Source organism: Podarcis filfolensis (assembly GCF_964270895.1).
Source record: "Podarcis filfolensis genome assembly, chromosome: 2".
NCBI classification, from domain to species: domain Eukaryota; kingdom Metazoa; phylum Chordata; class Lepidosauria; order Squamata; family Lacertidae; genus Podarcis; species Podarcis filfolensis.
Genome location: NC_139605.1, coordinates 93,042,679 through 93,065,596, shown reverse-complemented (window position 1 = coordinate 93,065,596; position 22,918 = coordinate 93,042,679). Strand labels below are relative to the sequence as shown.

General features: G+C 44.9%; 2 protein-coding genes across 9 annotated transcripts in view; one reads left to right on the top strand and one right to left on the bottom strand.

Annotated features, from left to right (window-relative positions):
* Positions 1-4,381, bottom strand: part of RFNG (RFNG O-fucosylpeptide 3-beta-N-acetylglucosaminyltransferase) — a 10,956-nt gene extending 6,575 nt beyond the window's left edge. The window contains exons 1-3 of one of the 2 annotated variants that reach the window (XM_083598278.1): positions 4,235-4,381; positions 1,355-2,502; positions 313-361 (exon numbers count right to left, since the gene is read on the bottom strand). In XM_083598278.1, coding sequence (XP_083454404.1) covers positions 313-361; positions 1,355-1,849 — 544 coding nt within the window. In that variant the 5' untranslated portion in view covers positions 1,850-2,502; positions 4,235-4,381. Of the gene's footprint in view, positions 1-312; positions 362-1,354; positions 2,503-4,171 lie in introns of both variants that reach the window. The other variant, XM_083598279.1, reaches the window with a different exon arrangement.
* On the top strand, positions 4,354-22,918 carry GPS1 (G protein pathway suppressor 1). 7 transcript variants are annotated; one of them, XM_083598199.1, is made up of 15 exons: positions 4,354-4,481; positions 7,116-7,319; positions 10,090-10,182; positions 11,695-11,876; positions 13,023-13,187; positions 14,328-14,463; positions 15,234-15,311; positions 15,934-15,994; positions 16,299-16,384; positions 16,649-16,743; positions 17,585-17,690; positions 18,519-18,599; positions 18,723-18,860; positions 19,673-19,807; positions 21,855-22,918. In XM_083598199.1, exons 1-15 carry the CDS (start codon positions 4,449-4,451, stop codon positions 21,927-21,929), a joined length of 1,668 nt encoding a protein of 555 aa, XP_083454325.1. In that variant the 5' UTR covers positions 4,354-4,448; the 3' UTR covers positions 21,930-22,918. The 7 variants fall into 7 exon arrangements, with proteins under 7 accessions (XP_083454325.1, XP_083454330.1, XP_083454326.1 ...); XM_083598200.1 differs by having other exon boundaries at positions 4,369-4,481; positions 7,119-7,319; XM_083598205.1 differs by having other exon boundaries at positions 4,432-4,481; positions 7,116-7,260.

Sequence of the window (22,918 nt, the reverse complement as noted above, 5' to 3'; positions counted from 1 at the left end):
GAAATGCTCTGGGTAATATTCAGTGTGGATTACATAGACATCTGATACAAGCAAAGCAGAATTCAGACCTTGCAGCAGTGTGGAAGCAAATATTGTTTACTCAGCTAGGGGTCTTTTATATTTCCTGCTACTTTATATCCCCTTTTTTAAAACTGGAGATGCAAAGGATGGAACCTGGGGTGTACTGCACACAAAACATGCTCTATCACTGAGCTACTGTCCCTCTCCTAGGAAGATAGCAAATTTATTTAACATGTGTCACCTATAAATATAAACCTGTTACAACTTTCAGAAATTTGGGAAGCAGCTTACCTGCCCTGAGACGCAGCTCCTGATCATCCCAGTCTGTGAATATAAATGTCTGTGGGAAACATGGAAAACAACAAAGAAAGACTTTATATCCTGAAGATTTTGAAGTAACACTAATGTTAAGTTTTAGTCTGAACATTGAGCAAAAAGACATTCTACTGGTTTCCAGCAAGCTAAAAATCAGGAAAGGATCAGTGTCTCTTTCCTATGTGGAAATTTAATCAGCATTTGGCTACCTAATTTGGTGGAGAGAGAACCAAATATGTCATCTAACATTGCACAAGCAGGTTTTTGCTCAACCCAGGAAAAATTCCACCAAAACAAGGACCAAGGATTTCACATTCCCCATGAATATCTTGCATATAACCTATATGTGAGGGTGGGACGCGGGTGGCGCTGTGGGTTAAACCACAGAGCTTAGGACTTGCCAATCAGAAGGTCAGCAGTTTGAATCCCCGCGACGGGGTGAGCTGCCGTTGCTCGGTCCCTGCTCCTGCCCACCTAGCAGTTCGAAAGCACGTCAAAGTGCAAGTAGATAAATAGGTATCGCTCTGGTGGGAAGGTAAACGGCGTTTCCGTGCGCTGCTCTGGTTCGCCAGAAGCGGCTTAGTCATGCTGACCACATGACCCGGAAGCTGTACGCCGGCTCCCTCGGCCAATAAAGCGAGATGAGCACCGCAACCCCAGAGTCGGCCACGACTGGACCTAATGGTCAGGGGTCCCTTTACCTTTAACCTATATGTGAACATAAGAGATCCTCCATGCAAGGAAGGCTCTGTTCCATTCAGATCACCCACCTCACATAGAAGATCTCTACACACATTTATGTCAGTTTACCCACACAGTCCCTTCTCATGCATGCTGAATATCCAGTTGGCATGGTAGCCTGATATGTTACTGATGTTGGTAAGATTAGGTTGCATGGCCCCATGGCCCTCCTCATGCTGTCTCTGAATAAGTTCTATGAATTATACCTGATGAGAGAGTATGAGATTTCAGTGTTAATCAAGTTAGTATTTTAGCTTGGTGAGGAAAGTGTTCTTACCTGCCCCTTAGCCTGAGAAATCCATGTTTGGAACAGCAAGTTCAGCCTTGTTCTATGGTACTTCCTTGTTGTTTTCACAGCAATAAAGATATCCTTCAACTCCAGCTTTTCCTTAGCAGAGGCTAAAGCAGGTTCCTCATGGTCTTTCATCAAATTGTCCAATCGATTAATTGGGCTCTCATTCATCTTTCTGTTAGCCTTCAGACCAGATCTCCCAGTGGTTATGATATAGTGACTCCATTCTTCTAACAGTTCTTCTTTCACCAAGGACACTATATTGTTCGCCTCATCATCCAAATGATCAATTGAACTGGACTCCACCAGCTGCAAAGTGATGTCACTGTTGCTGGAACCATTAAAAGGAAGTGGTGGCTGTGGATAACTTCTAGGTTTCCAAATGGCCTGGAATTTGGGGATTAGCAAGAGGAGAACTGCACAAAAGATAACTGAGAGCAGGAAGCAGATCTTACTGAGCTTAATGCAGGAAAAGCTCATTCTTCAGCCCCAAGGGCCTTTGTCATATTGTAAACTTGTGACATTATTTTAAGGTGAGAAAAACAGAAACTGATACATTTGTCAAGGCCTAGGAATTTCCCAGCAACAGAGTATAATTTTTATGGCACTCAAATACCATAGACACCTACTTATATTTCAGTTTCTAACCTCTGGACTTGTCATCCTAACAGTAAAACACAGAGTTGGCACCTGTTCCACAGGGAGAGGGAAGCCTCTAAGCCACTGTATTATTTGTATATGTAAGTTCATTTAATCAACTTTAAAATTGTATATTGACAAGTATTGAGGCTGAATGTTTAAAGACACCATGAAGCAAAAATCAAGACAGGTCTGTGCACACAAAGCTTTACTCTTTATGAACACATGGAGTTGCTTTAAAGTCAGATGGCCTATCTGATACAGTATTATTTTTAATGGCAGCAGCTCTCCAGAGTCTTAGGTAGGGGTCTTTCCTGTCACTTGCTATCTGGTCCTTTGGGTCCTTTGGTTGGAGACGGAATCTCAGAGTTTCTTCATGCCAGGCCTGTGCTCTATCACTAAGGTACAGCCACTTCTTATTAACGTGCATTATCAGTGTCCCATCTGCACCTTTCTTCAGGTGATAGGCACACTTTCAATAAGATGAAGTTTTTCTGTTAAAAAAAGGACATTGTTATAATATCATAAAAACAAACACATTTTAGAGTTTTCTGTACGTGAACATGAGAACCAGGAATTCTTTAAAAAACTACACATACATTCTTAACAACCTCTGTGAACCAAGTTGCAAGAGACAGAAGTGCAACTAAAGCACAGTTATTTAAACTTGCTATTGCACTGCAAGTATCTGTCACATGGCCTGCCAATTTAAATCTATTTAAATATTGCAGCTGTGCATGTTCCAGAAACCAATTATTCAGTATAATCTGTAGTGTATTTAATACACTGACAGAAGGGAAATGGTCGTGAATAAAAGCTTCTTAATTTATTCTTTCATATAATTATCACCTCCCTTGCTGGGAAATGAGATGAAAAAACATAGGGTTGGATACAGATTTAGTACTTTTGGAATAGATGCACTGAAATCAATAGGACTTGATTTCAGTGGTACAGCTCTAAATATGCCTAAAGCTACAATCCTAATCCCATTTACCTGGGAGTAAGCCCCATTTACTTCTGAGCAGACATGGGTTCATATTGCACTGTAAGTATGACTCAAACTGAGTCAGATGGTATTCTTTCAGGAAAAGATTTGGAAGGAAACACACACACAAACGGTCTCATTCCCAAACATCACATGTCTTTGAAACAAGGTTATAGCCCAAACCTATTAGGTGCACCATCCTAAACTCATTGATTTCTGTGAGCTTGAACAAACCTAACATTGAAAAGAATCAGACATATCTGTTTCAAAGACCAGTCCTGTGTGGATGCCTGGTGGAAACCTGCCTGAAATAAGTTGTTCTGAGCTTCCACAAAGAGGGGCGTATGTGTAGTCAGTTAATATATTGCAGTTCCAAAGAATGAAATGCTAAGCCTGACAAAGTGCTCCTGAAAACAGAAAAACATCTTAGGCTGGTTCACAGTACAACCCTATGCATGTTTCCTCAGGAGGTTCTCCTCACTGGGATCTTACAATATTTTCTCCCAAGTAAGCATCTATAGCAGGGGTTCCCAAACAAGGGACTAGTGCTCCATGAGCTTCATTCACTTGGCCCACAGCATGCCTGCATTAAATATTCACATTGATTTGCAGAATGTTTAGAATTCAAGTGGTAAAAAAAATGCATGCAACGTAAGAAATAAAAAGAAGAAATGAAATACAATTAAAAATCATACACCATGGACCACCGTGCATTATAATTTCTGCTACGGGCCGGGGGGGGGGGGAATCACTGAGTGGCCAACCAAGAACATCAGCAGTTTTTGAAGTGGGACAGAGTTTGGGATCCACTGAGTTTTAGGGCTGAAGCCTCTGGTTTAAAGGCTCTGCCTGGCGACGGGCACACTTAAAACAGGCATGAACTAGCCATTCCCGAAGGATTAGTACAGGCCTCGCTTCTTTAACTGGGATAGCTTTTCAGCAAAAAGAGCTGACTGCGCCCGGGGAAGACGGGACTTTTAGAGGGATCATGTCCCAGAGGCCCCATAAGTGCCCTTCGCAGCACTTTAGGCCTCTCAAGCCGGTTGCCATAGAAACAACTGCTCTTCCGCACCCCGGTTGGTCACCATGGCAACAAGGACACACACACCTTGACATCCCCCCCACCCTTCTCCCGCCGCCGCGGCCATCCCGACCCTTCTCCTCCTCTCGCCTCCTACCTACGCGCAGCGTCTCCAAGGCGGAGGGACGCGGGCGCCGTCTCGCTGCCCGTCTTAACTCACCTGTCGCCCAGCTCAGGATCCGGCGCCATCCGCCGAGCAGATCGGGAGGGGCGCGGCGGGGGCGGGGGGTTGCGCGTTGGCAGCGGGCAGCGAAGGCTCCGCGGCCCCTTTAAGGGCTTCACCTGTGGAACGGACGCGACCCGGAAGCGGAGCGCGACCCGGAAGTGGAAGAAGAAGGGGGCGCGACCCGGAAGTCCATGGTGCGAGGGTCAATATGCCGCTACCCGTCCAAGTCTTCAATTTGCAGGTACCGATGAAGTTTCGGGGGGGCGGCGGCGGCGGCGGGCTCGGGTTCCCCCCATACAAGGCGCTGCTGTTGTCCTTCCGTCCAGCGAGCAGGGCTGTGGTTGCGGGCGGGCAGGATCCCGCTGGGTCGCCGAGGAGGATCGCGCCCCTGCGGGGGATCGCAGCGCGTGTGTCATTCTGGGTTGCCGCCCCAGGCGGAGCCCTTGAGGAAGGGGGCCAAGGGGGGGCGGGATACGCAAGAGGGTCGGAGGGCTCTGAATGTGGGCTCAGGGCCCCTGACCTGGGCGAGGGGAAAGGCCGTTGGCCGCGGTTACGGCCTGCCCTGCCGTCTCACGCCTTTGGTTCTGCCGCCGCCCTTGCACGGAACCCGGTTCTGGTTTTGGAGAAACCTCCGAGGGCCTGTGCTGCAACATGCCGTTTAATACCTGACAAGTGAAGGCAGATTGTTTCTGTTTTAATGCATGTCAGTGTGCACTGTGGAAACCACACGGTGTCATGAAATTTGCAGCTTGTTGGAAAGGCGTGGGTGGACATAGTTCTTATGCTTCTGAATATCTTTAAGTGTAGACCCTTGAGTTTAAGACCCCCACCCACCCCCGAAATCGTGTGCTGCAGAGGAAATGGATGGGATTGAATGATCTTATCCCATGTGCAGGCCCACATCCTGATCTACGATAGCAATGGCTCAATGCGGTTTTAATGTAATTACTTGAATAGTAGAGACCTGTTTAATCTCCGCATTGCAAAACGCAGCTCCAGGGATATTACAGATCCTGCACTCCTCATATTATGAGAAAATTAGTTCTACCAATGGAAATGGGGAATGATAATAATAATAATAATTGTTATTATTTTATTATTTATACCGTGCCCATTTAGCTGGTTTCCCCAGCCACTCTAGGTGGCTTACATCATATATAAAAAAATCAAACATTTAAAACTTCCTGGTACAGGGCTGCCCTCGGTTATATAGTTCTTTATCTCCTTGACATCTGGAGAACGTTCCACAAGGAGGGCATCACTACGGAGAAGGCCCTCTGCCTGGTTCCCTGTAACTTCCTTTTTGCAGTGAGGGAACCAGCAGAAGACTCTCAGAGGAGGACCTCAGTGTTCAAGCTGAACAATGGGGGTGGAGACGCTCCTCCAGGCATACTGGGCTGAGGCAGTTTACAGCTTTAAAGGTCAGCACCAAAGGTCAAGAGGATTTGGCTTTTATGTGTGGTGCATTTTAGTAAGTTGCCTATTTTATGGTTGATTCTCCTAATTGTTTATCTGCTTCCAAAAAGTGGTAGGATCAAAAACAACAAAAAACATGGTGCTTGAAATACAGTAGAGTTTTTCATACTGAGAGATCTGGCTGCAGCAGCTGTAACACAGTGGATAAATAACTCTCAAGGACTTGTCTCCTAGCAGCAACTCGCGTCACAACTTGCCTCTGCTGTTTCAGCAATATTTCTCTCTTCAGCTATGGTCTAACTAAAGAACAGTGTTGCGACTCTACACAGCATACCTGATCCCTTCAGGTGTTTTGACAACAGATTTTATTATAACTTTATAAAAGAAATATTTGTGTCTCTCCTCTAGCATACATTTTTGTGCTCTCCCCCCTCACCTGATGCTGGCATTTTCAGGTTGAATTTTGCAGATTGTGACTTAAATCTTGCTGCATGTGAAGATCAAAGTTAGATCACAGTGCATGTTCATCTTAAAATATTTTAGTTCCTGTCTTTCAAGTTTGTAATAGTTCATAAACATATTCTTTGCTATGTTCTACACCCTTTCTCAGACATATTCCCCATTTTTCTCTTCAACACCTTTAGATAGTCATGAGAATTTTCTTGCAGTGGAAATGGGTTCAAAACAGCACTCATATCTGCTCAACAAGTTCTGTTTCCCATACTTTATGTTTTGTGAGATGATAGAGGATTGGGAGATACTAACTGTGGATGCTGCCTAGAAGACAAATTACAGGAATTAATCTGCTTCACATAATGTGTCATTTTATGAAGGCATTGAATGCAAGCCAATGATGTCATGCAATTTGCTGCTCTTTAGTTGACAACAAAATACAGAGTTTTTATATCCAATCCTGTCTTTCTAGCGCTCACTTACTGTGGCTGTGGAATGCTAACTACATAGCAGAAGTGGGGAACTTCAGGCCTGGGGGCCAGATGCAGCCCTCCAGCCTTTTCATTTGACCCTTGGAACTCTTCCCAAGCCACAACCCTCACTGGCGCTGCTTCACACCCCAAATTTTGACTGTCTAGAAAGTGTCCTTGGAATCTGATAATGCCTCTTGCTTGCCCACATGGAGGATAGAATTGGGGGTGTGTGTAGACACAAATATAAAATTAACGTTCATTGCTCTGCTTGCTTTTGTCTCTGGCCCCACCCACCACTGCCACATGGCCCTGAAAAGGTTGCACAGAAGGAAATACAGCCCTCAGACTTAAAAAGGTTCCCTACTCCTTGCTGTGTATGGTAGGATGGACCAAGGGGCATGCAGCACAGTAATACAACAGTGAAATTAACAAACGCCTGCAATGAAAACTGGAGCATATTATTGTAGCCTAACCTGAGCAAGAGGCGTAATGTCTATGACTGCAGAGGCATTAATTACCTTTCTTTCCTTTAGCAGCCGGCGAGCTCTGTGTCAGGGCGAGGGGGTACAGAGAGTCAGGACAGGATGAGGGATAGTTCAGTTCCGAGCTCAGCTTCCTCGTCAGTGACAGATCTATACAACACCCCCCGCAGCAGTAGGTCAGAACTCTTCCTCCCAGGTACATCTGGAGACTTCAGCCTAAGTGCCTGCTTATCAGCCTGCACCCTGCTCTATGAGGTATCTCAAAGGAGAAAGCACTCAAGGATGACTGAGTGAGAATGACTTGACTTTTGCCAGCACTAAGCCATACTTGTTTAAAACGGTTCTTTTTTTTCTGAAGTGGGTACATCTTTTTCAAATGACAAGTGACTTTGCATTGTGTGGTTGAGCACAAACTTATAACAGCTAGAAGGATGGTGTATCTAGAAGAGGGATGATGGGGACAGGCTATAATCTGTCACAGAAGTTAATGTATCCTAAATAAATAATATCTGTTGTAAGTCACAAGACAGCTTGCAACATATTTAAAACAATAAAAATGTAATGCATCAAAACCACCCAAAGTAAAAAAACAGCAACATGTATTATACGCAAATTACCTTGAGATGGTTGTTTAGAAGGCAATTAATAAATTGAATGTGATGGCGATGTTGTCCATCGCAAGAAGCCAAGAGCTTTCATTTGGCATTTAAAGGCCAGGAAAGTAAGTGTTGAGTAGATTATAGGAGAGAGATGGCGTAGATGAGATGCAACCACTGAGAAAACCCTGTTACTGTTACAGAAGCCACCCAACTTGCCTCAGAAGGTGGGGTCACCTAGGGCCTGGTCTCTAATGAAGACCTAAATAATAACAAAGCATGGATCAGGTGATTCTTCGTATGAGTATGGGTTCCAATGTCAGTCCTGTGCACTATTGCTACAGGATCTAAAATTCCATGTTAATATCTCCATCTCCCTAACCTCTGCATCTGGAAAGCCCATCACTTAACAGAGCAAATGTTTTCTCTGCAGAAAGTCCAGAGGTAATTCCCTGGCATTTTCAGTTAAAGCAGCAGTGAGGAACCTCTGGCCTGGGTGTCTGCAGTTGAGCCAGAAGGGAGTTTTGAGGATTGGTGACACCTACAGAGTCCTGTGCATAGCGCTTCATAAGCACTGCATCGGGGCTTCCAGAGTGCTGTACACAGGGTTTTGCAAGCCCTGAGGATTAAACAGTTGTTGGGACTTGCACTTTGCTGTGCCTATGCCCACGCAATTTGATTTGAAAATGCACAGGGGAAAACAGGTGAGCTGACATTGTTGAGGTGTCAGGCGAATGAGCCGATTAGGTTGTCTGACATCTTTTAACTCAGGCGGAGAACTGAGCTTGTCCCTACCTCCTCTGGGCCTGTCAACTGAAGGAAGGGTCAGGCATGTTACTCAAAATCTGAAAGCCCCAACCTGATGACACCTAGTACCTGAAAACGTCAGCCGGCAGCTTCTTGCATTTTTAGTTTCCTCTGAAACTATAAGCTTAAAACTGAGGTTGAAACTGAAAATCTAGCAGCTTTATTTCATTCACATGCATATGTAGGGGTTGCATCCAATGCTCTGCATGCGTGGTTCTCCTGGTGCAGTGGGACCTCAGTTCCATCTCCACCCACACACACACAATCTGCTCTGGAGGGTCACCCAACCCTCTGCAGCTGGTTTTGAGAGCATGGGGGCGGGAGGCTTGAGGGGACAGGTGAGGAGGCCACAGTAGGAAACTGCGAGCTGAGACAGGTGGACCTTTTGCCTGATTTAGATAGACTTGTATTCGTAAGGCCTAGGTATGTTGTAGGGGAGGGGGTTCTCAAACTGTGGTCCACAATCTTCATTCAGGTGGTTCACAGTGTGCCTGTTAAAATTTAGTTTAAAAGCCTACGGCATCTAGCACAGCACATTACAGTTACTCCAACAGGCAGACAACTCAAGACCCTCAGCAATTTTCAAGTGATCTGTGGGGAAAATATCTTGAGCACCGCTGTTTTAGAAGGTTCACAGAGATGTGACTGGTTCTAATTAGGATCAAGGCTAACCCCAGAACAAATGGCACCCTGGCAGTGAGCGTCTTTAGTCACTTGATCAACTTTCAAATTCCTTATTTCATATTGCATTTGTAGTCCATGCCATGACTTTGAAATGCATGGTTTTGCTTTAGCACTATCATACCAGATAATAAATTAGCTTGCTAGGATCTATATTTATTGGATTCTTTGTTTCAGCTGCTGAGTGATGAGTTCAATAGATAACCCATGAGCCACGATTGGTGGTTCTGCAGAATTATGAAATAACCCCACTCAACAAACCAAAGGATCCTTTTTTTTTCTTTGGCTTACTTTTGAGAGGCAGCATTATGCCCAAGATGCAGGTAGTGGTTAGAGATTTTAATATTGTTTTCAGCTGCATATTTGAATTTAGTGGAATTATATGTGTGTGTATTGATGCTTGTTCTGAGCTTTGACAGTGGAGTGGGCCATATAAATCAATGAAAAGGGTTGAGTGAATGAACTGTGAAGCAAGAGGATGCTCCTTTTTGGTTTCCTCAAATTGTTTACTCCTACCCCAAGCATAAAACTATTTCAGCTACCCTTGATTCTTCAGAACACACATCCATAATGTCTTTGTGGAAATTATAAATACCTGGCTCTTACTGGGAAGGTGCCACTGAGCTTATCTTCCGGGGTTTTTTTTGTTTCTGTGATGGCTGCTGTTCAGAAAATCATCAGACCCCCTTGCACTTTCCTTTTTGAAAAAAACATTGAGATCAGAGAAATCTGATGAGTCATGCAGAGTGGGAGCAGTATTCCTGGCAAGTCTAGAGATCAAGCCTAGAGTTCAAGGGAAGGGAACTCCAAGCAAAAGATGTGAAAGAGCAATGTTTGGGTTTCTAGCCATGCTATATCTGCTGGTGAATGAGGACCTCTTTCCCTTGGGCTGGGAAGGAGCTTCCTAGCTTCTGCTTAACATATACACATTGCTGTTACAGGGTGCGGTGGAGCCCATGCAGATTGATGTAGACCCACAAGAAGATCAGCAAAATGCACCTGATATCAACTATGTGGTGGAGAACCCGACTCTGGTATGTGTTGGAGGGTGACAATAAAAAAGGAATTCTTAGGTCTGCTAAAAACTTAGATTTTATCCATCTAAGCCAGTGGTTCTCAAAGGGTGTGGCAGGAGAGGATGGCAAGTAAAGCGGGAAGATTCGAGGATAATCAATATTACATTTCTGGGAATGATTCACGTTATGTGGCTGCATTGCGTTATACTTTCTGGATGTCCTATGATCATATCACAAAGCAGTTGTATTCTGTTTTTATAAATCAAGCACTGCTAGGAGTTGTTTTTCATTTCCCCCTCCAATGTATTTCTTATCAATAAAAGAAATGGTGTGGCACCAGCAAATTTTTGTTCTGAACGTGTAGCCTAGAGGAAAAAGTTAGATAACCAGTGATCAAAGGTCATGCTTTGGATAGGTAGGTAGGTAGGTAGATAGATAGATAGATAGATAGATAGATAGATAGATAGATAGATAGTTCTATCCAAAGTAGCACAGAGGAATGCGTACTGTCAGTACAAGGATTTCCACTTGCACAGTGGGACCATCCTCCCTCGCCACCTCCCACACCCCCCTAAATCTTTTCCAGGGGGTCCTCCAATCTTCCAGAGCAGGTCTGAGGAGGGCACGGGGTTTGCTCAGGGGAAAGAGAGTGGGAGAATGTCTCATTGCACAACTGAAAATCCTTGTGCTGATTGGACGTGTTGCTTGGATACCTCCCATAATGTTTGATTGTTTATTATTATTATATTTATTTCTGTTCTGCCTTTTCCCTGGACTGGGGCTCAAGGCAGCTTACACAAATTAAAACAACACACAGAGAAATGTTTCATCTGCATGGTTTTTCCAGCTAGACATTTATTTTGTTTGTTATATTTTCCTTACCCAATTTCTGCATGGTCTTCCTGAGCTGCACAAACATTTGCTCTGAGTTCAGGTAGAGGGTGTGCATGGGATGATGTGAGCATGGGGCAAATGTGAGCTGGACAAGAAATTACGGCATCTTGACCAACTGGCAAGATTACCATGAATTTTATACATAGTCCTGCCTCTTCTGAAATGAGTTAACACATCCCCTTGATGCCACTATTCCTGATTTCTCACTGTTCTAAATTTCTCTCTCTCCCCCCCCCCCCCAGTATACTGTTATGAAGCAATTTTACATTTCAACCCTCCTGTTCCAAGGCTCCCGTAGGAGTTGTATTCTGCACCTGCCATGCACAGATCCTTGCCCTGTAGAGTGGAGAAAACAGCAAGGATGAGATGAATGCCGTTAAACCATTCTCATAAAGCAGGGGTGGGGAGACTTTGGCCCTCCAGATGTTTCTGGACTCCAACTCCCTAACAACATCTGGTGGGCTCCCCACCTCTGTCACAAAGGAACAGAATCTGCTGCATGGTTCTTGCTGCAGGAGATAGTCAAATGACAGTGGAAGAATCCTACAATTCTAACTGCAGGGGAAGACAGCTTGCTATCTGGGCCATTGCTTTCTGCTGTAAATGATCATTTTCTTGTTGTGCTGTGGCCCACAGGATCTGGAGCAGTATGCAGCAAGTTACAGCGGCTTGATGAGGATCGAGCGGCTGCAGTTCATTGCAGACCACTGCCCGCAACTGCGAGTAGAATCCCTCAAGATGGCCCTCTCCTTTGTCCAAAGAACATTCAATGTTGATGTTTATGAAGAAATTCACCGGAAGTTGACTGAAGCCACCAGGTATTAAGATGAAGAAACACTGAAAATAAACCTCTGGTTTGTGAGAATCCCCATACTGGTCAAATGACCCTGCATAGATCAATTCTCTTGTACTGCAACTGCCTATAATTTCAGTGTTTGTGCTTACTTGCAAGGTAGTGCATGCACCCCATCCTCCCAAAGAGAGTTTTCTGTGTTTTTCTTCTTGTGTTTGTTAATTTGAGTTGCCCGTAGCCAGTAATGTCCTGTGAACAAACTACATGAAGAGAGGAGCAGCTCTGTCCAAAATTGAACTTTGTGCAATTATGCCACTATAGTTAGCTTCTGGTCCTCCTGGTTCTTTGATTGTGATCTTTAATAATACAGTGGTACCTCTGGTTACGCACTTAATTTGTTCCGGAGGTCCGTTCTTAACCTGAAACCGTTCTTAACCTGAGGTACCACTTTAGCTAATGGGGCCTCCTTCTGCTGCCATGCCACCGGCGCGCGATTTCTGTTCTCATCCTGAGGTAAAGTTCTTAACCCGAGGTACTACTTCTGGGTTAGCGGAGTAGTACCAAAGTTTGTAACCCGAGGTGTTTGTAACCCGAGGTACCACTGTAGTAATAATAATAATAATAATACTGATCTTAAGTCACATACATGCATGCTACTGTCCTTAACTGAAACTAATTATGAAGCAAAGTAGGCTGAATTCCCATTCTCCGTTCCATCTTCCCAAGTGACTCTCCTATCCATTAACCAGTTTTTGTTACTTTTATCACAGTCTCTTTTATTGTATCTATGTGACCTTCCATGCCTCGTTTTATCATAGTTTACACATCATAAGCCCCCTTGCTTCTATACTAAACTTCCAGTGTATTTGGACTTTAAACTATTGCATTATAGGTTTGTGCGGACTTCCACTGTTTCTTCAGTTAGAAAACAGTTGGTTTATAGAGTTGCATTAAGCAAACCATTATTTGTACTTTTCTAAATCAAGAGAGTTTTTGTCGACTGCTGGATGAACATCTTAAGAAACCGGCTGGATGACACACTTTGCTAATGGTTATGATTCCCCTCTCCCCCCATTCTTACAGCATCAAACTCTTGATAGCTCATTTATTGCCCTTGATAACAGTGAATCGTGTGCCTCCCCTTACTATCTGTCTGCTGCTTTTTTTCCAGAGAGTTACAAAACACACCTGATGCTGTCCCAGATGGAGGAATAGAGCCCCCTCCTCTAGACACGGCGTGGGTTGAAGCTACACGCAAAAAAGCTCTTCTTAAGCTGGAAAAGCTAGACACGGATTTAAAGAACTATAAAGGGAACTCAATCAAGGAAAGCATCAGGTGATCAGCTGTAACAAAGATGCCTTTACTTGGGAACAACTAGTTCTCAGTTCAAAGCAACATTTTGTATCCAAAGGAATTAAATTGCTTTGTGAATTTGCATGCACTTCGAAAAACAGTTTTAATGAAATGCATTGTTCGCACGGTTCAGTGGTAGATAATCCCATGAAAATTGACCTGTCCAGGACTCAAGTTGCACAGGTGACCTATTCAGAGAAAAGGTTTTCACATGTGCACACACACAAAGCCATTCTAGAAACCACCTTGTGAGTGTTAAAATGTCTTTCTGAACTGCTTCCCACTAAGAGTCCCACCCACCCAAATATACTTTGCTATTTAAGGGAGTTGTGGAAGGGATGCGGGTAGCACTATGGGTTAAACCACAGAGCCTAGGACTTGCCGATCAGAAGGTCGGCGGTTCGAATCCCTGCGACAGGGTGAGCTCCTGTTGCTTGGTCCCTGCTCCTGCCAACCTAGCAGTTCAAGGAGTTCACCTCAAAGTGCAAGTAGATAAATAGGTACCGCTCTGGCGGGAAGGTAAACGGCATTTCCGTGCACTGCTCTGGTTTGCCAGAAGTGGCTTAGTCATGCTGGCCACATGACCCGGAAGCTGTGCGCCGGCTCCCTCGGCCAATAAAGCGAGATGAGCGCCGCAACCCCAGAGTTGGTCACGACTGGACCTAATGGTCAGGGGTCCCTTTACCTTTACATATGTGTCTCCTACTTTTATAATTTCTACAGAAGCTCATTACTTTAGTTTTGTGTTGGGCTTGTGAATATTCTGGAATCAGATTCATGTTTGGAAGCAGCTGTTTGGGAAGAGCAGAGAGAGGGCTTTGTAGCAGGAAACTATTGAGGAGATTATTGTGATAGCGATGCTAGAGTCTTTACAAATGATGACTGGCTCTGTCATGCTTGATATTCTGCACCTTGCCAAAAATATAGAGAAATGCCTTTATTCTGTGCATCTGTTAACTCTGAATAAGCACAGCCTTTTGCCTGAGCATGTTATCCAGCAGCTGGACTTGTTAGGTCAGGGCTGTGCTCTGGCCTTGTTTTGAGTTGTAATTTTGGGGGTGGGCTATGTGTTTTGCATCCTGGCTTATTCATTTTGCAGCTGCCAGCATCCCTTCTTTCTAGGAGAGGCCATGATGACTTAGGAGATCACTACCTTGACTGCGGGGACCTCAGCAATGCCCTCAAATGTTATTCGCGAGCCCGCGATTACTGCACCAGCGCAAAGCACGTTATCAACATGTGCCTCAATGTTATCAAGGTAAAGTACAATATATGTCAGTGGTCCTTTTCAAGTGGGACACACTTGTGGAATTTCGCCTTTATTCAAGATACGCTCTACCTGCTGCACATCATCAAATGAAATCTTTTTTCTCGCCCACCACCTGGAACTTACAGCCTGATGACCCATCAAGAGAAATGAGTTTCTTCGTTTACAGATGTGCCTATTAGAGAGACAGAATTCCCAGGGAATGGGAGCTTTGCCTCTTACTCAGTGTCAGGGGCTGGACTGAGGAAGAATGGTGGGAGCCACCCCCTTCTCCTGAACCTTCCCAAGGGCAGGAGGACAGAATTGATTTAGAACAGTGGTTTGCAGAGGGGCATAGTCCAGAGGAGTAAAGCTGGGAAATACTGGGTGAGGAACAGCTAGAAGAAGGCACACCAGGAGAGAGACAGCTGGCAGATTCAGTGTCCTTGGACAGCATTCCTGACCCCCCCTTTCGCCCAGGACTAGACGGGCTCTGAGAGTGATAGAAAAGAAAGCGCAGAGGCAACACGCTCAGGTTAGCCGACGCAGCAGTAACATAGATTAATGGAGATGGAGGGGGTGAACCTTAAGTGGGAGCAATGCCATTTTTAGAGGGATATGCATTCCTTTGTCTCTCGCTGTGATTATTAAAGAAACTCTGGTAAGAACGCTCCTTTTGTGTGATCTTCTTAATCACTGCCACCGGGGAAGGGATCCGATTCCCTGAAGCCTGACACTCAGCTTTTATTGCAATGCTACAGTCTGTTTTCTTCCTCTTGCAGGTCAGTGTTTACCTCCAGAACTGGTCCCACGTCCTGAGCTATGTGAGCAAAGCCGAGTCCACGCCAGAAATTGCAGAGGTAGTAAGCTTTTTACAACATGACTATTGCCACCAACCCAGGTCCGTGCCTTTTATTTTTACTTCATTTTTTAACAGCTGTATCTAGCCATTCTTCCAGCCACACACGAGAGAGTAGAGGTCCCCCCCTCTCATTTTACCCTCACAACAGCCCTGTGAGGTAGCACAGGCTGAGAAAGGCCATCCAGCAGGATTCATGGCTGAATGGGAATTTTTAAGCCAGGTCTCCCCACTTCTACTCTTAACTGCTATGCTGTGTTAGCTCTCAGCATGGTAAGTGGGGCCCTGGATTTATGCCCTGAGGCTTCATAATTTCCTTGTCAAATATTGGACCTCGGTGCCCCACAGGAGGATTGTGGCGGCAAATTAACTAATACTGCGTTTTGCGGGGTTCTAATGCACCCCTTGAACAGAGACCCTGTTTCCTTTTCATCCTGCTTGGTGTTCCTTGTTGAGCTCTGGGTGCCTTTTCAGACTTGGATCATGCTGGGAGCCAAGGAGATTGCATAGCAGAAGTGCTTCCTCAGACGGGTTTAACAGAAGGAATTAACAAACAAACAAAAAAGCAAAAAAAAAGAAAAGCTGCTGTTTATTTGCTGATTCTCTGCCTCCTCCCTCTCTAGCAAAGAGGAGAACGTGACAGCCAGACACAGGCAATCCTCACCAAATTGAAGTGTGCCGCAGGTGAGTGAATTGCATGCCTCATAGATACAGCATATGCCCTTAGTGATCAGACTTGCTGTGTGCAGAAACAGCACAGCATTTAGGCATAACAAACTTTCTTGCTTGCTTTTTCTACTCCATGATAGAGCAGGGCAAATTCCCAAGTACAGCTTCTGCGTTTTAGTTCCCCTTCCTCTGGCCTTAGATGTGTGGAAAGGTGTGGAGCTCCTCTTCTAGGTTTCTGTGTGACCCTACCAGTGTGTCTCTCCTAACACATGCAAGCAGTTTCTTGGACAGAAGACTAATTGTTAAGTCTGGTTTCTAGGCTTGGCGGAACTTGCTGCCCGGAAATACAAGCAAGCAGCAAAGTGCTTCCTGTTGGCCTCATTTGATCACTGTGATTTCCCTGAGGTAAGCATTAGGCAGACATATTGAGAGCTGGGGAAGCTGTGGGGTTGGTGTGGGGGGAAGATGCCAGATAGCTGTGGCCTGTTCCTAATATGGCCTGATTTGCGATGAGGGATCATGTTCTTCCTTGATTTTTCTGAGTGTCTTGAAGACCAGCTTTTCTGTGGGCATGTGAACAGAGCAGGGTTCAGACTACCTAGCTGTCTACACCTGTAGCTATCCTTGAAGATCGCTTCTTCAGAGGCTTCCTCTCCTCTCTTTTTCTAGCTGCTGTCCCCTAGCAATGTGGCCGTGTATGGTGGCCTCTGTGCATTAGCCACCTTTGACCGTCAGGAATTGCAGCGTAATGTCATCTCCAGCAGGTGAGAGCTTTGGAGGACCTTGGGCATGAAATAGGCCAACTGAATTAGAGCTGTGTTTTGTTTCTTGTTTGTTTTTTCCCTTTTGGGTTCTGAGTTGCTCTTAGTCTTTGGTAAGCAATTTAGTTAGATGACTTCCCAAAGGTCCTGGATTTGATTTCTAGCTCGTCGTTTGAGTGGTGCTGTCGGACCCTGTTTGTAGACTTCCCAGAGGCATTTAGTTGCCCACTGCTGAAAACAGCATGCTGGACTAAATGAACTTACGTTCCTAAGCCACTGTGTCTAGGTGTTAATTTCCCTGTTTGAGAATAGAGAACAGTGACATGTCTGCACTGTGCTAATGTGAGAGAGAACAAGAAAAGGATGGTGAAGCCCTTGCGAGTTAAAAGGAAGAATACAGGGCAATTGCATTTGGTTTCCTGTGGGTGTGTGGAACTTGGAGCAAACCAATGATGAGGAGAGGTTAGGCAGGTTTCTCTCCTCCCACCAGTCCTCTACTCCCAATATCCATCCTGCGACTTCTTTTCAAATTAAAAAAATAAAAGTCTGAAAGAAGAATGGTAGAACTGTCTGGCCCCTGAGCAAGGCTGAGTTCTGGGCAGACATGCCTCCCCATAACTAGGGACCACATCTCCCAAGATGCAGAAGAACCTATTGCAGCCTTCCCTAACCTGAGGGGAAGTTTTGGCCTATCGGTTTAGTGACTCATTCTTTTTCAACCTTTTTTGCACAATCGCCATATAAACCAACATGTGCCATTCTTGTAGGGGAGAGGGATCCTAGCCTCTTTTTAAAAGGGTGTGGGAAGTGGATGACTTTGTGCTCTGACCCACTGTATCTGCAGCTCCTTCAAACTCTTCTTAGAGCTGGAGCCACAGGTGCGGGACATCATCTTCAAGTTCTACGAATCCAAATACGCCTCATGTCTCAAGATGCTGGATGAGATGAAGGTGAGTCCCAGAGAGCTGATCTCTCTCTGTGTGTTGCTGGATATATATTTTTTTTGCAGCATAGTTTTTATTCATTTTCATCTATGTCAAGCTATGGTTTCCTCAAGCCAGGAAGAACTGATTAATTAAAAGGAGTCCAACGTGCCTTCCAGGCTTGTCCCTTAGTGCCAAAACCATGGTTTGGCATTATGTCTGACCTGAGCCCAATAGGTTAGCCTCTCCAAGTAGCTTTATTGCAAACTACCTGCATCTGCGAAGCTCAGACTGGCAGCAAAATAAAACACAGGAATATTTAAAGCTATGTGTGTAAATATGTACGTTCGTAGAGAGATCTTTTCCATGTCTAAATAAAGAAAAGGGGGGGGGGACAAATGTCGCTTGAGGAAAAGGCTCTGCATGCATATGTAACTTTAGTTGCTGGTCTGAAATTACACTGCCCTGGTGGTGAAAGCAGTTACATAAAATAAATGTATCCACTGCTTACTTATCATCTCCCTACTCTCTTTAGCTGTTTTATGAAGACTGTGCTTGTTCGGAATTGGTCAACATAGAGAGGGCAGAATTCCTCTCTCTCTTCTGTACTAGCTGGGATCAGTTTTCTCTAGGTTAATAGCAGTCAGTACAAATGTTGTGTATCTTTTGTTGGATGTGAAATATCACTATAGCCACCACTCAGGCTATGAGGTGCATCTGACAGTGCCTTTGTAACCTTTAATAGCTAGAGAATTTTGCTAACTTCACAGATACATGTCTCTTGCTGTATCGGGGGTGAAGGGTTGGGGAGAGCTTTAAGTGTCAATTGTTCCTGACATACTCAATTCTGCACAGGATAATCTGCTGCTGGATATGTACCTGGCACCTCACGTGAGAACACTTTATACGCAGATTCGAAACCGTGCCCTCATCCAGGTAATGCCATCCTAATAATTGCTCTCCTATTGTCCTAACTGGTCGTTTTCGGTCCCTCACAGAAGCGCAGCATAGAGGGCCATTAATGGACATTTTCATTCTCTGCTCCTTTCTCGTTCTCAGTATTTCAGCCCTTATGTGTCAGCAGACATGCGGAAGATGGCCACTGCCTTCAACACCACGGTGGCAGCTTTGGAGGACGAGCTCACTCAGCTGATCCTAGAAGGATTGATTAATGCCAGAATAGACTCTCACAGCAAAGTGAGTACCAGTCACATCCAAACTAAACCTCCCTGACTGCTGCTGAAAGCTAATGGCTTGTTACTGTAGTGATAAAACCTGAGGGGGAATTACCAATGCAAGGCCTGCATGAGGGCTTCTGCTTGCACCATGAGGCTTCCCCCCATCTCCCCACCCCCTTGATATTGGCTGGGATGGTGGGGGGAATTGGGACAACCTCCGGAAGAGGGGATTGGGGGTGTTGTTCTATCTGGCAAGCTGCAATGCTTGCATAGATGGGACTTTTGCCATAGCACAATGATCCATTCCACCCTGAATGCTCCACACATTTCTTTCTCTGTAAACCAATTTAAAAATAAGCCAGTGCCACATGAAAGCCCAAACTGGGTGCTAAAAAAGGCTAAAAAAGGCCTGCTTAAAATCCCAATTGTGGCACAAAAGTTTTCAGGATATTTAGGCTAGTACAAGAATTGCAGAAGGCTGGTTTTTTATCAAAAAGGATTTAGTTGGGGGGGTTATAAACAATGGAGAGGAAAGGGGGTTCTCCAAGATGCGCAAGCCATACCTCCTTGTCCCTGGAACTCCTCCCTCAGTTCCATTCTGGCTTCTGAGCCTGTGTCCAGCATGTCGTTTCATTTTTGAATGCTAGAAACCACCACTCTTTTCATTTTAAACTTCGGAGTTTAAAGTTCTCTTCCACAAAGGCAACTTCATAGTGTCCTTGTTTCCAGCAAATCAGACACTGTCCCTCCAGTGAGCATCAGGGGCTTGGGTGGCTGCTGTCCTAAAGGGTGCTGTGAGCCCTTCAACTTTCCTGTTGTTGTTTTTTGTAGATTTTATATGCACGGGATGTTGATCAGCGTAGTACTACCTTTGAGAAGTCCTTGCTGATGGGGAAGGAGTTTCAGCGTCGCGCCAAAGCTATGATCCTACGAGCAGCTGTCCTGCGTAACCAGATCCATGTGAAGGTCAGCAAAGGGTTAACTTTTTAAACGGTTTTTATGTTTCATTGCTGTAAATTTCAGACCTAGCGGTATATAAATATTTAACAAATAAAGAGGCTCTAAATTCTGGGCAGGGGCTTGCTACTTCTAAAAGTACTGGGCGATCTGGCAGAGTTTTGTGTGTGAATATTAAGTCAGGAGCATTGGGGGTCAAGCTGATACGTACCATTTGAGCCAGCATTTCTCTTAAATGCCCTGAATAGCTTTACCTTACAAATGTAGCTATTTACAAGCAACTAAGGTAAACATGGGGGGGCAGTTTTCATGAATTCCACTCATATTGATCCAGAGCAGATTCCAACATATAATTAGCAGAGTCAAAACTTAAACACATTGCAGGATTCCGAAAAAAATAGACTAGAGGCAATTAATATTTCATCCAGCAGAGATTTACTGCTACTGAAGGCAAATGAACATAATGGGCACAAATCCAATACATTCAGGATTGGCACTGTCCATAAGAAATCCAGTTGCTGCAAACTTAGAATAACTTATAACCCTAAGCATATTATACACAGAACACCACAGCAGAAAGAAAGAGAGATAGAAAGTGAAACCCAGGCTCCTTCTGGCCCTATTATTATAGTCAGCATGACCTTGACAGAAAGAGATGACAGAACCAGTTTAAGCCAGCTGTACTCGGCTTCTCTGAAGGAATAACCCAAACATCATGAACCTTCTGCTTGTTTCTAGGCAGAATAGAAACTTTGTATGTCAGCTAGAAACTTCCAGCTTGCACCAGTTTCTTTCACAGAGAGAAGCTTTCAGAACCCTCTTGAATTAATTAGAATGGGAAAGATCTCTGCATATCAAATCAGTACTTTCTGTACCAAGAAATGCAAACTGACAGCAGTATCCAATTCTCCAACTCTGCTGCCGTAACAAAACTCTGGGAATGCTGTGGAACAACTTCTTTCTCTTCTGTCCAGTCTCTTGTGTGCCCTCAAGAGACTTGCCTTGGAGACTTGGGGGACCTGCCAGAGCACATTTTTGGCCTATTTTGGATGGAGTAGAGCTGAAAATAATACCAATATTTTTCACATCTGGCAACCAATGCACCTCTTTGGTTTCAGGTAGTACATGGGTAGAGGAGTCAGTTTAGGTGTAATCAAGTATACACTTCCAGAGTCAACATTAAATATATTGCTTCTGGTAAATGAGCCACCATAGCTGCTAGAGGGCCATGGAAATTTGAGGCTTTTTAGACTTGACTACCCATGTACCATCCAAAACCAAAGGGGCACATTGGTTGCCAGAGGTTATTTTTCCCCCAGCTCCCCTACCCCACTAGGAGGGCGAGAGGAAACAGAAGTCCCATTGTGCCAGCACAACCAAATGCACAGAGCACTGGATACAATCTATCCCCTTAAAAAAATAAATTTATAAGACTAAAAAATAAGTAAATTTGCCTCGGTGCAAAATGACAGTTCATGTAGTAGCTGCAATATTTAAGGCAGGAATGGGAAACCTTAGACAGGGTTGGGGAGCCTCAAGATGTTTTAACAGCAAACTGAGCATAGTCAAAATGCAGAGTGTTGTTGGCTGGTTTACAAGGGGAAAGCTCAGCTTGCTGCAAGACAAGGCGTTTGTGCCACGCTCCTCTTCAGGGTGATGAAGTGCCAAGGATCATTCAGTTTGACCACAGTTTATCATGGGACCAACCAGAATGTGAGATGTGCAAGGCCTGGATGGCTAATCTCCTGTTATTTTATCCCAAGATGAAACGTCTATAAACTTTTCCATATTTAACCACCAATTTCTACAGCTCACTGCTGAGGTAGGAAGCCCTTCCCTCGAAGGACAACTCATTGGAATAACTGGATACAGGGAATAATCCCATCTTTAACCATTCTGTTGTTTTGGGGGAATGTAGTCGCTGCTCATTCGGCCCCGGTCTGGGGTTTTCCTCCACTTGCCTGCAACCACGGACCCTTGTGGGTTGGGAAGAGAAGGTGTCTTCCCATCTTATCGTTCCCTGGGCCTGCGGCCTCTCTCTCTCTTTTTCTTGCAGTCTCCTCCGAGAGAAGGAAGCCAAGGTGAACTCACTCCAGCAAACAGCCAGTCCCGGATGAGCACCAACATGTGAAGCTCTCTGAATCTCCAAGAGACTCTTCCTTCCCCCGCACACCCAGGGCCATGTGTATCCAGCATCCAAGCCACCAACTGTTCCTTGGTGCCTTTTCGGACTCTCTAGGTGTGGGAGGGGCAGGACTGTCAGGGGAGTCTGCCTTTAGAGTCTGATAATTCCTCTTAGAACAGAAACTTCCATTAGATGCAGCACGTCGAGAATACGCGAGCATGTGAGAGTGCCGGGGTGCACCTTCTCCTTCCCCCAGGGTATTTCACAAACAGGGGCTTATCTTAAGCTGCCAACAGAGCTTTCTGGGGTTTCCTTCCCGTAAATGATATGTAGCCTGAATCTGGAGGAACAAGTGCGTTCCCGTAGAACTTCATTCACACCGACACATTGTCTCAGACCCGGAGAGTCCCCTTGGGGCAACATCCAGCAGGAAACCAAGCGTCAGCTCCATTCCCTCACTCTCCAAGGCTTGTGTTTGCATTTACCCTGGGTCGGCTCCATTTCAATCTGTTCTTCCCGTTTTAAAAGGTGTGCGCTCTGGCTTGTTCTCACATCCCTGGCCTGGTTTTGACTGTGGTTTTCAATGTTCGTCACCCAATTTTACTGCTGTAGTGTATGGTGGCTTTCTAGCCTTTGGGGGTGCTAATAGAGAGAGTAAAATGACATTAAAGTACATCCATCTGCGTCTAGGCAGGAACCTGCTTGCCCAGGTGTCGGCACTCCTGACACCACTTTTTATTTATCCCTTACAGAAAAGGGTTGTGGGTCACAGGCCAGACTTGGGACTGTGTTCTCTTAATGAGCATTGTTTAAATGTTTGAATATTCCACAGTGACTTCCGTTTGGGGTTCATTCGTTGGTGTTTATCCCAAGGACAAAAGTTGCAAATTTGAACCTAGCCCTTGACAACTCAACTTTCTACAGGCACTGTTAATGCTGTTTAGTTTAAATCAAAGTTCTCTCCTATGCATTAAAAAGCATAATTGTAAAGATAA